General features: G+C 42.1%; 1 protein-coding gene across 1 annotated transcript; it reads left to right on the forward strand.

Moving 5' to 3' along the window:
- Positions 1 to 4,043: 4,043 nt before the first annotated feature.
- On the forward strand, positions 4,044 to 11,730 carry LOC112445724 (disintegrin and metalloproteinase domain-containing protein 20-like). Its single transcript, XM_024989199.2, has 2 exons — positions 4,044 to 4,384; positions 9,066 to 11,730. The coding sequence occupies exon 2, from the start codon at positions 9,160 to 9,162 to the stop codon at positions 11,446 to 11,448; it is 2,289 nt and encodes a 762-aa protein (XP_024844967.1). The 5' UTR covers positions 4,044 to 4,384; positions 9,066 to 9,159; the 3' UTR covers positions 11,449 to 11,730.
- Positions 11,731 to 12,335: the final 605 nt, after the last annotated feature.

Genomic DNA, 12,335 nt, shown 5'->3' on the forward strand with positions numbered 1-12,335 from the left:
TCGCTGGGCTGGAAGAAGCACAAGCTGGAATCAAGATTGCTTTGAGAAATATCAATAACCACAGATATGCAGATGACACCACCCTTATGGCAGAAAGTGAAGAGGCACTAAAAAGCCTCTTGATGAAAGTGAAAGAGGAGAGTGAAAAAGTGGGCTCAAAGCTCAACATTTACAAAACAAAGATCATGGCATCTGGTCCCATCATTTCATGGCAAATAGATGGGGAAACAGTGGAGACAGTGTCAGGCTTTATTTTGGGGGGCTCCAAAATCACTGCAGATGGTGACTGCAGCCATGAAATAAAAGACTATTACTCCTTGGAAGGAAAGTTATGACCAACCTAGGTAGCATATTGAAAAGCAGATATATTACTTTGTCAAAAAAGGTCCATCTAGTCAAGGCTATGGTTTTTCCAGTGGTCATGTATGGATGTGAGAGTTGGACTGTGAAGAATGCTAAGCGCCGAAGAGTTGATGCTTTTGAACTGTGGTGTTGGAGACGACTCTTGAGAGTCCCTTGTACTGCAAGGAGATCCAACCAGTCCATTCTAAAGGAGATCAATCCTGGGTGTTCTTTGGAAGGACCGATGCTGAAGCTGAAACTCCAATACTTTGGCCACCTCATGTGAAGAGTTGACTCATTGGAAAAGACCCTGATGCTGGAGGGATTGGGGGCAGGAGGAGAAGGGGACAACAGAGGATGAGATGGCTGGATGGCATCACCGACTCGATGGACATGAGTTTGAGTCAACTCTGGGAGTTGGTGATGACTGGGAGTCCTGGCCTGCTGTGATTCATGGGGTGGCAAAGAGTCAGACACGACTGAGCGACAGAACTGAACTGAACTCATTTCTACTGAGATTTCCAGTAATTATTTGACCAAGGTAATAAACAATATAAAATTATGTTTCCTGGAAACAATCACAAAGAAGTAATTATAATTTGGAGTGATGTTAAAATAATTTATTTGCATCAGCCTGGCTTCCACTGCAAACTAGGAAAACTCCTCCACTACATTAAAAAGGAAGATTTAACACCGGGAATTGGTTGAGTACAAAGTTCACACTAAGGGCTAGAGAAAGAGACTCTAAGCTTGAGTCTGAAAGGACTCTAGACCATAATCATGAAGCTGGGTCCTCTTGAGATACAGAACCAAGAGGCGATACAAATATGAGTGAACCAGAAAAGAAATAATTGGTACTCTTGAGACAAAGACAGTAACGGAATACCTGAACTTTCTTTTATTTTTGAGCTAGGCCTACCTTCAGAGTGAAGTGAAACAGCAGCTCTCCTCAGAACTTGGCCCACCGGTTTCCCACAGGAAGTTACACTCCCTGCTCTCCATTTCATACGTTCCTTGATGATAGAGCTCAGAATTGGTCACCGGAATATGGAGGCTGAGAGGCCCCAAAATCTGTAGTCAGCAAACTGGAAAACCAAAAAGTAAGTGGAAGAGCTGTAGACAGGGGTCACTTCCAGTTGGGAACCCACCTGGCAGTTCCAAGAGGAAGGAAGGTGGCTTCAAAAAGAAATATCAAATATCCCATCTGCCTGTTGGCTCTATCTTTGAGTACTGTTCATTCCTTTTCTAAGTCACTTATAATCTCACTTTGATAGTCTGTTTCCTAGTACCAAATCATAAAGTTCACCAACACCCATTTGCCATATCTCAAGGTAAGAGAGAAAAGCAAGGAGGAAAAAATGATAATGCTGCTTAATTTATAATATATACAAGGATATATAAATTAGATCCTGTGTATGTGTATTCAGATGACAGAAATTCCTTGTCTCCATTTCTTGTTCTCTTTGCCCTCAGCCGATGTCTCTTTTGGCCAGGACCTCTACATGATGGGGTGACTCGCTCAGAACTTTTTAAAAAGCCACTTTCTGCCGGATGAAACAGTAGAATTAACTTCATTGCATGCTTCTCCCTGTGTTACTGAACAATGCAAGTCCAAGTGTCAACACACAGTGAGGCCAAACTATGCTAAAACACTGCAGTTTGGAAGACAGAAAGGTTTATTGCAGGGCCATGTAAACAGATGAGTGGCTCACGCTCTAAGAACCCCCAAATTACTGAAAGCTCTCATCAAAGCCCTTTGAAAAGCAAAAAAGGTGAGGGAGGGATGAGGTTAGTTGTTGCAAATCTCCTGGTTTAGATCCTTTGTTCTTGAGGTCAGGTCATGGTCAGGTGACGATGTTTCTGTAAATCTCTACTAAATGAATGTTGTTCTCCGACTTGACAAGAAAGGGCAAGGTGCCAAGGTACAACTTTTACCCTCCAAAGTCCTGGTCCTGGCTAAGAGGAGACAGAACTCAGTTGGCAGCTCCCTCAGGGCCGGGTCCCCAGGCTCCACCCAGCTGTCATCTCTAAAGAAGCCAGGCGCCCAACCCAGCTGGCTCTCAGGCTCCTCAGGCCACCCAAAGTGGGACACTAGGTCCCACAGACTGCGACCCAGCACACTGCCACTGCTATTAGGTTGCAGAGAGCAGAATGGGAGAGAGGTTCACTGCTGCCCCAAGGCCTGGGCTGAGGCTAGTGGGTGACTTTGGTGAGGGCTCTGAAGCCCTGCAGGACACAGCAGGATTTGAGAATTACCTTGCCTCGGATGTGAAATGAGGGCAACTGTACTGTAGTTTGAACATTCTTTGGCATTGCCCTTCTTTAAGACTGAGCTGAAAACTGACCATTTCCCGTCCTGTGGCCACTGCTGAGTTTTCCTAAGTTGCTGACATATTGAGTGCAGCACTTTAATAGCATCATCTTTCATGATTGTAAATAACTCTGCTGGAATTCTGTTACTACCTCTAGCTTTGGTCTACCCAGGTGGTGCTAGCAGTAAAGAACCCACCTACCAATTCAGGAGACATAAGAGACAGGGGAAGATCCTCTGGAGGAGGGTATGGCAACCACTCCAATATTCTTGCCTGAAGAATCCATGGACAGAGGGACTTGATGGCTGGCTACAGTCCATAGGGTCACAGAGAGTCAGACCCTAAAGCAACTTAGCGTTCACATACATGCTATGCTATGCCTAGTCACTTCAGTTGTGTCCGACTCTGTGTGACCCCATAGACGGCAGCCCACCAGGCTCCCCCGTCCCTGGGATTCTCCAGGCAACAACACTGGAGTCGGTTGCCATTTCCTTCTCCAATGCATGAAAGTGAAAAGTGAAAGTCAAGTCACTCAGTCGTGTCCAACTCTTAGCAACCCCATGGACTGCAGCCTTCCAGGCTCCTCCGTCCATGGGATTGTCCAGGCAAGAGCACTGGAGTGGGTCGCCAGTGCCTTCTCCAATGGCAGGGCTACAGCTAGAAAAGACCATGTGTGTGTGCTCAGTTGTTTAGTCATGTCTGACTCTTTGTGAGCCCATGTACAGTAGCCCGCCACTGTCCTCTGTCCACAGGATTTTCCAGCAAGAATACTGGCATGGGTTGCCATTTCCCCCTCCAGTGTATCTTCTGACCCTGGGATCGAACCCAAGTCTCCTGCATTGGCAGACGGGTTCTTTACCACTGAGCTTCCTGGGAAGCCCCGTGGGTACTATTAATCCAACTCCAAGGAATTCAAGGCCTTAACAAGCTCTTGTTTATTTTCTGATGCACAAATGATGACTGTTTCCCAAACTCCCTCCTGGCATCAACAGTCTTGCTAATACAAGGGTGGTAAATTAACTGTAAAATGAAGCGGAGAGAAAATAGGAACAACTTATGCCACTACGATGCTAGCATCACCACCCACACTCTACTTTCTTCATCTCGCTCTTCTTTGTAATCTCTTTGTGCCACTTCTTTACTGACAACAGTTCTTGTAATGGATGAGGCACACTTATTTACACATGCGAAACGTCTCTAAGTTATCCTTGACCTTAGAGTGAAAGTCATAGATGGTTACTGAAGCCTCAATCCTTGAACAATGGTTTAAACCAGATCAAACTTATTTCTGGAACTTGAAGCAATTCAACTGTTTCATTATGAGGTTTTGTGCTTAGGAAATAATCTGAGATGCGGGACACAGTATGAATAAAGCACTAAAGTATGAATAAAAAACACTAAACACTTATACTACGGGCAGGGAATACATGGGATGGGAATAAGGACTATACTCAGGTTTATTCATATTGAGGAGTAATTAGAGGATGATGGACAAGGCAAAGCCAGAATGTGGAAGACCTTTATCCAATTGCCATGGTCTTTAGAACTCAAGGAGCCTTGTTGCTAAGCACTTCAATCTGGAACATAAGGAAGAGATGAAAGGGGAGAGATTTTCATTGTTCTTTGTCATGTGATGTTTCCATTTAAATATTTGTTCACAGACCTTGGTGGCACAAAGTATCACAAAGTCATAACTAGAAAATACCATGGTACCATTAATTCTACCTGTGGTAAGTGTTTCAAGAATTTAACTGTGAAGGGAAAAGTGCTAGAATTTGTGCACAGGTGAATTCAGAAACACACATCCTTACAACCACAACATGATTCCTTGTGAATTTTTCAAAACTAGAGGGGTGTCTATGACCTATATTATGTCCCATTCTGCTCTATTCCACTTGATTAAGAGTTTTAAAATAGTATAAAAATGCATTTTTGCAATTTGGAAAATACTGAATTGGGCTGTAAATGAAAGGAAGGAGGCTGTGATAATTATGATACTGAGATGACTGAATTTGATGAAGCTGTGGAAAAGATGAAAAAAGGAATCTACGAGATAACATGTAGCAGTCTAGGTTGAAGTGTGTGTGCTAGTATACGGTACTGTACCACATTACTAGTGAAAGTGTTATATTCCCTCGTGAGCAATGTCCCTAGAGTCCCTGACCAGGACTATATAATGACTATCGTCCTTTTCTCATCCCATGTATTCCCATACATAGAATGTAGAGATGAAAATTACAAGGATTCTCCTCACAATAGATCCCATTTAAGGATTCCATTTAAGGATCTTCCTTCATTATGGAGCCTTGATATTTTGTTAAATATGCTCCTCTTCCTACAAGAAAAGTACCCTAATACCCCAGGATCTCAGGTTACTTAAATAGTAAAAAAAAAAAAAAAAATACTCAATCTAAAAAGTTAAGTCCCCCACCAACTCGCTGCAACAATAAAGGACAGAGGTATCAAATTCTGCATTAAACATACACAAAATAAAAATTTTGTGGCTTTATGGTTTAAAGTACCATCCTTTCAATTCAATAATAACTACTTGTGGAGATAAAGACAGTAGATCGCTAAGCTGAGGGTCCTAGGTGCTGAAGAGAAAATTTAGAAAACTAGCATGTTAAGAAACAACATTACTATATCCAGGCAGAAAAGAAAATTTAGAAAACTAGCAAGTTAAACAATATTACTATATGCAGGCAAAAAAGCTCAAATGTATTAAAAACAAAGTGTTGAAGAAAGTATCAGTTCATTATTTCATCATTTTGACCGAAGTATCAGGCATCTCAGGCTTCCCAGGTGGCTCAGGGGTAAAGAATCCACCTACTAATGCAGGAGATGAAAGAGGATACAGGTTCAATCCCTGTTCAGGAAGATGCCCTGGACTAGACAATGGCAACCCACTCCAGTATTCTTGCCTGGGAAATCCCATGGACAGAGAAGCCTGGTGGGCTACAGTCCACAGAATGGCAAAGAGCTGGACATGACTCAGCACACAGCACACACACCAGGTACCTCGTGCCAATTTTAGCCTGCCTTTTACTCATTAATTACCACAAACATACTCTGTAATTTCCTTCCTGAGCAGTTCTACAGTTTTTGTTAAGAGTGTGAAAGCAAGTGAAAAAATCTGCACTAGTTTGGGTTGAGGATTTTAGTCAACAGTGGTTGAATTGACGGGATCTAAAACAAGACTACAATTCAGTTCAGCTCAGTCGCTCAGTCGTGTCCAACTCCTTGCGACCCCATGAATCCCAGCACGCCAGGCCTCCCTGTTCATCACCATCTCCCAGAGTTCACTCAAACTCATGTCCATTGAGTCGGTGATGCCATCCAGCCATCTCATCCTCTGTCGTCCCCTTCTCCTCATGCCCCCTATCCCTCCCAGCATCAGAGTCTTTTCCAATGAGTCAACTCTTCACATGAGGTGGCCAAAGTACTGGAGTTTCAGCTTTAGCATCATTCCTTCCAAAGAACTCTCAGGGCTACTCTCCTTTAGAATGGACTGGTTGGATCTCCTTGCAGTCCAAGGGACTCTCAAGAGTCTTCTCCAACACCACAGTTCAAAAGCATCAATTCTTTGGCACTCAGCTTTCTTCATATTCCAACTATCTCAACCATACCTGACCACTGGAAAAACCAGAGCCTTGACTAGATGGACCTTTGTTGGCAAAGTAATGTCTCTGCTTTTCAATATGCTATCTAGGTTGGTCATAACTTTTCTTTCAAAGAGTATGTGTCTTTTAATTTCATGGCTGCAGTCACCTTCTGCAGTGATTTTGGAGCCCAAAAAAATCAAGTCTGAAAGGTGTACGTCAAGACTGTATATTGTCACCATGCTTATTTAACTTATATGCAGAGTACATCATGAGAAATGCTGGACTAGAAGAAACACAAGCTGGAATCAGGATTGCCAGGAGAAATATCAATAACCTCAGATATGCAGATGGCATCACCCTTATTGTAGAAAGTGAAGAGGAACTATAAATCCTCTTGATGAAAGTGAAAGAGGAGAGTGAAAAAGTGGGCTTAAAGCTCAACATTCAGAAAACGAAGTTCATGGCATCTGGTCCCTTCAATTCATGGGAAATAGATAAGGAAACAGTGGAAACAGTGTCAGACTTTATTTTTGGGGGCTCCAAAATCACTGCAGATGGTGACTGCAGCCATGAAATTAAAAGACGCTTACTCCTTGGAAGAAAAGTTATGACCAACCTAGATAGCATATTGAATATCAGAGACTACAGTAGTAAAACGTAAAATAAAGGGCACTGAAAAGGGGAGATATGATGAAAAGTTATCTTCATCATTTATAAATCTGAGGGGTGAATTTTTATTAGGAGTAAGGTTGTGGTTAACAGTTTCATAATGTGTAGAAGTTAGAGCAGTCAAGGTGATATTAAGATACAGACCATGTCCTTAAGTCAATGTCTAAACATTTTTGAAAATGAGCTATGAAATTAAGCTAGACATGCACTCACTTGGTACCAAGAAGATAAATCAAAATATTGGTGGATAATACATTAGTAAATCAGATGCCCAGTTCTTTGAGGCTTATGTAGGACTGATTTGAGAACTGGTTTAAGAGTAAGAATGTATTGTAAATGGTAGCTTAATGAGGGGCTTTCCTGGTGGTTCAGACAGTAAAGAATTTGCCTGCAATGCGGGAGACCTGGGTTCAATCCCTGGGTTCGAAAGATCCCCTGAAGGGAGAGCCTGGCAACCGACTCCAGTATTCTTGTCTGGAGAATTCCATGGACAGAGGGCCAGGTGGGCTACAGTCCATGGGGTCACAAAGAGTCAGACACAACTAAACGACCAAGCACAGCACAGCTTAGTGAGATGGCTAGCTGTTTAGAGGTCTGGAAGTATGTTTGATCATCAAAGGACATTACTAACAAATGTCTAGTCTGTATGGCACATGTATTTCCATTTCTGAGAATGGAAATCTTCTCTGCTGGGCTACACATTGTCACCTTATCCTTTTGATTTAAAGGGTTAGCGGAATTTACTAGGAATAAGAGGCTTTCTGTGAAGAAGTGTGAGCTCACAGGACGTTGTTTCTTCTTTTTATGAAATGAAAATTCCATAAATGACATGAGAATGATTCAAGAGGAATAAAGCAAGCATTTTAAATATACAGTATTGAAAGCACTTTTAAAAATCCCAAATGTGCTGTTTCCCCTAAAACCTCTGTTCAAATTAGAGCTCTAGACCGGTTAATAATCTTGATCTGTGTGTTCATTTATGTTTTCTAAGTGTATACCATTATGTATGAACATTACATGTTTTTTAAATGCTTTGGTCAAAGAAGAAGGCAGAACATCAGTATTGCCAGCCAGGCATGTTGTCATATTTCATGCTAACAAATATATGATAACACATTTGTATGATGGAGATAACTGTAGATGGTATTTTCATATGGCATATGTATTATCTGTTTTTATTATGAAGTAATACATTGTGAGGTTGCACTCGGGAACTGATTACCTTAAAGTCCGATAATGTGGAGACTTTGATGTCTTTGCCACTCTAAGACAATATTTCCTTACTCCAAGCTTTCCTCCTTCAAGGAGCCACTGATTTCCTTTTTACTTCTGAAGGTTATTTTGCATTCAGTACATAACAATTTTCAATTGCTACCCTCCCAGCTACCCTGATTTCCTTCCATTTTATAAGGGTACAGGTTTTTAAATGCTGTTCTTCTTAACAGTATGATAGAATGTAAATACATTTGAGTAACATCCATCAACAACCCAACATATTCCCCCTCCCACGGCCACCTGGGTCTACCAGTCATTGCATTAGGTAGCATTACAGTAGATCCTCAAAGCTGTGAAAGCTAGCAGTGCTGGACGCCTGCAATTTCATAGATTTAGATGAAGAGAAATGCAGAGGACGTAGGACAAATAATGACTTGTTACATGGAAATACATCATATGGACAATGAGAAAATATAATATCTGCGAATATTTATATCTCTCCTGAGTATTATGATTAAAGAATTCTCACTTGTAAGTAAAAGGAGGACCTATAGTTTATTATCATAACATCCAAATGTGTAACACAAGACTCCTTTATCAGAAGATGATATTCATTCACCTTTCCAGTAAGACTCTTTTGTGTTATATATTGTGGAAATGTTTGCACATATTAATAGACATAAAGAACTGTATCACGAATCACTATGTGCCCTTCCTCTAGATTCAACAAGTGTCATCGTAGGCCAGTCACCATTCGTGTGTACTCACACAGTCTCACTCTGCCTCACCATTACTTAAGAGCCCGTCAGACATGTCTTAAGCCAAACTCTCATTCATCCTAACCTGTACCCTTCCTTTTTCCTCTATCTTGGTTTGCTCATCACTCCCACCCAGTCCCTGTTCTACTTATTTGTTTTTCTTTTAGTGCTGCTGCTTTGACTGCATGACTTTGCCAGACAACAAACTAAAGGTTAACATTGAATACATCAGCTCAGACGGAGGAGACTGAACACTGATGTATGCTGTCCTGCCCTCTTTTTCCACCAATGGCTAGATATGATGTCTCCGCGATAGGTGTTGGTGAGTTCCTGGTGTATATGAAGGTTACTCTCCTGCTTGTCTGGCTGAAAGTATTCCTCTTCCTTCCTGGATGGCCCCAGCTTGGGCACGCCCAAAGACTTGGCCCCCCAGAAGTGGTGATTCCCTGGAGAGTAACACCCACTGGCAGAGGCATGAAGCTTCAAGGCTGGTTCTCTTACAAACTGCATTTTGGGGGCCAGAGACATGTTGTTCATATAAAGGTCAAGAAGAATTTTTTGTCCAAAAACTTCCCGGTGTTCACCTACGCAGACAAGGGTGTTCTCCTGCAAGACCAACCTTTTGTCCAGGATGACTGTTATTACCGTGGTTATGTGGAGGGGGACCCAGACTCTCTGGTTTCCCTCAGTAACTGCTTCGGCGGCTTTCAAGGAATGTTACAGACAAATTACATTGTTTATGAAATTGAACCCAAAAGGTTTTCTACTGCATTTGAGCATCTAATATATAAGCTAGACAATAAGGACACAAATTTTTCATACTTTCGATGTGGGTTAACAGATGAGAAAATAGCAGGACAATTGAAGATTCAAGAAAGCATTAATTCCACTTTGATGCAAAGTGCCTATACAGGCTGGTGGACCCACCACTATTTTCTTGAAGTGGCAGTGGTCATAGATTACAGTCGATATCTTCATCATCAAAGTAATGCTTCGCTTGTGGAGAAAGAAGTGTTCCTTGTTTTAAATGGAGTAAGTGACCTTATGAAACCACTGGATCTTGAGGTATTTTTCAAGGGAATGGAGATATGGACTCAAAAAAGCCTTATTGCAATAGGAGGTGCTGGAAAGACCTTGGACAACTTTTGCAAATGGAAGCAAAAGGGCTTCGATAAACGTGTGCCCCACGATGTGGTACATATTTTTGTAAAAAAGAATTATGGTGAAACTCTTGGCTTAGCCTTTGTTGGGACAGTGTGTCAACGTCAATTTAGTTGTGGAATTGAGACTTTCCACGATCAACGAATTTTTATTTTATCATATATTGTGACTCATGAGATGGGTCATAATTTGGGTATGGATCATGATAATCCCAAAATATGTAAATGTGGAGCATCAGAGTGCATATTGTTTCCATCTGTAGCATTAACAACTAAATTCAGCAACTGCAGCTATGCTGATTATTGCAACCTTGGTCATAGAAGACGCTGTTTGTACACTTCACCAAATCCACATACAGTTATCAGGGAGACACGCTGTGGAAACAGGGTGGTTGAAGAAGGAGAAGAGTGTGACTGTGGATCCTTAGAGACGTGTAACACTGATCCCTGTTGTCAGTTAAACTGCACTATGACAGCTGGTATCAACTGTGCTTTTGGGCTTTGTTGCCATAACTGCATGTTCAGCCAATCAGGCACCGTGTGTAGGAAAGTAGCAAATGAATGTGATCTTCCAGAGTGGTGCAATGGGACATCCAGTCAGTGTCCAGATGATGTGTACGTGCAGGATGGGGCCTCCTGCACAGGCGGTGGTTACTGCTATGGAAAGAGATGCAATGAGCGCGATGAACACTGTAGGCAAATCTTTGGCAAAGAGGCCAAGGATGCAGACATGAGTTGCTACACGGCAGTAAATACCCGAGGTGACCGTTTTGGTAACTGTGGTATCACAGAAACCTCATACATAAGATGCAGCATGGCAGACAGCCTGTGTGGGAGGATTCAGTGTGAGAACGTCAAAGAAATTCCTCTAATGAGTGATCATACTACTCTGCATTGGACTAAATTCAATGATAACACTTGCTGGGGTACAGACTACCACCTCGGGATAAGAATAGCTGATATTGGTGCAGTGAACGATGGTACAAAGTGTGGTCCCGAAAACATCTGCATCAGAAGGAGGTGTGTCTCTTATTCCACTGTTCCACGTAACTGCTCACCTCAGCTCTGCTCTTTGAGGGGAGTCTGCAACAACAGACAGCACTGCCACTGCAACTACGGGTGGGGCCCTCCCGTCTGCCAGGAAAAAGGCAGAGGAGGCAGTGTGGACAGTGGCCCAGCCCCTGAGCCCCAAACAGAAGAAAGGGTGGAAAAGAGGAACCTGCTAACATATTTCCTGATTCCTCTTTTGTTTCTAATACCATGTCTGTTGCTTTTGCTTTTGCTGTTCATGAGACCAAAAAAGAAAGATGAAAAAGAAGAGGCTGTTCCACCAACAGCCTCTGTTCCACCAAAATCTGAGAAAACTACCCAAAACCTACCTAAAAACTAGACATGTTACGGCTTCACTTAGGATGTAAGCACAGAATATTCTAACTTTACCTAAGGAAGAAACACAGAATGTGCCTACTGAAAAAACAACAAACAAGGAAAAACCAATAGCTCCTATTTCAAGAGACTGCCAAAGCCTAGTGATCTTTCCCAAGGATTAGATTGTAATCTCCTGGAAGTAACAATGTTATAACATGTGTCCTAGATCATTGGCAGAAAATTCCAACTTTTTCTAATCATTTGGGACCATAAACAACCAGTAAACAAAATTTACTAATCCCTAGCCTATTTCTACTTTCCATTATTTTAAGCGATTTTAAGTGGTCAATTTTTATGGAATTATTCTCTGTGTGTGTCTGGAGCAGAGACAGTCTGTGGATGGTGTTCGTGTGTGTGTCTGATTTACTGTCCCTCTATCCCACATGCCCTTCCTCCTTGTACTCTGGCCTTGTCACACAAGGACTGGTAACCTACAGATTACATGTCTTATATGCCAATCCTCTCCTGTTCCTTTCTGCCAATGGCAGGAACTAGAGAAAGAGTTGAAACCCGGGGAAAATTTGATTTGTGTTCATGTCAGAATTGTCTCATTAACAGCTTTCGCCTTAGCAGCAACCATAATTTCTGCTATATACATATTTGGTTACACTCAGAACCAACAAGACTATAAGTCTCAGCCATACTGGCACTGCTACCAAGCATTGTAGCCTCCCAGTTTTGAGTCCCAGGTCTAAATGTTCTCCAAATCCCTGAGTTTCCCATACCAGGTGGGCTAACCCTTTCCTCGGGGATCACATACTAGACCCACAGGACCTACTGCAAAGATTCCAAGAACACTACCTCTTCCCTTTGATTTTAAGGGGGCATTTAATTTTATGTTTAATTTTG

This window comes from Bos taurus, unplaced genomic scaffold (assembly GCF_002263795.3).
Source record: "Bos taurus isolate L1 Dominette 01449 registration number 42190680 breed Hereford unplaced genomic scaffold, ARS-UCD2.0 Leftover_ScbfJmS_542, whole genome shotgun sequence".
NCBI classification, from domain to species: domain Eukaryota; kingdom Metazoa; phylum Chordata; class Mammalia; order Artiodactyla; family Bovidae; genus Bos; species Bos taurus.

What these genes read in the sequence shown, in the direction of transcription:
- LOC112445724 (XM_024989199.2), top strand. Translation starts at nt 9,160, where the DNA reads ATGCTGTCCTGCCCTCTTTTTCCACCAATGGCTAGATATGATGTCTCC.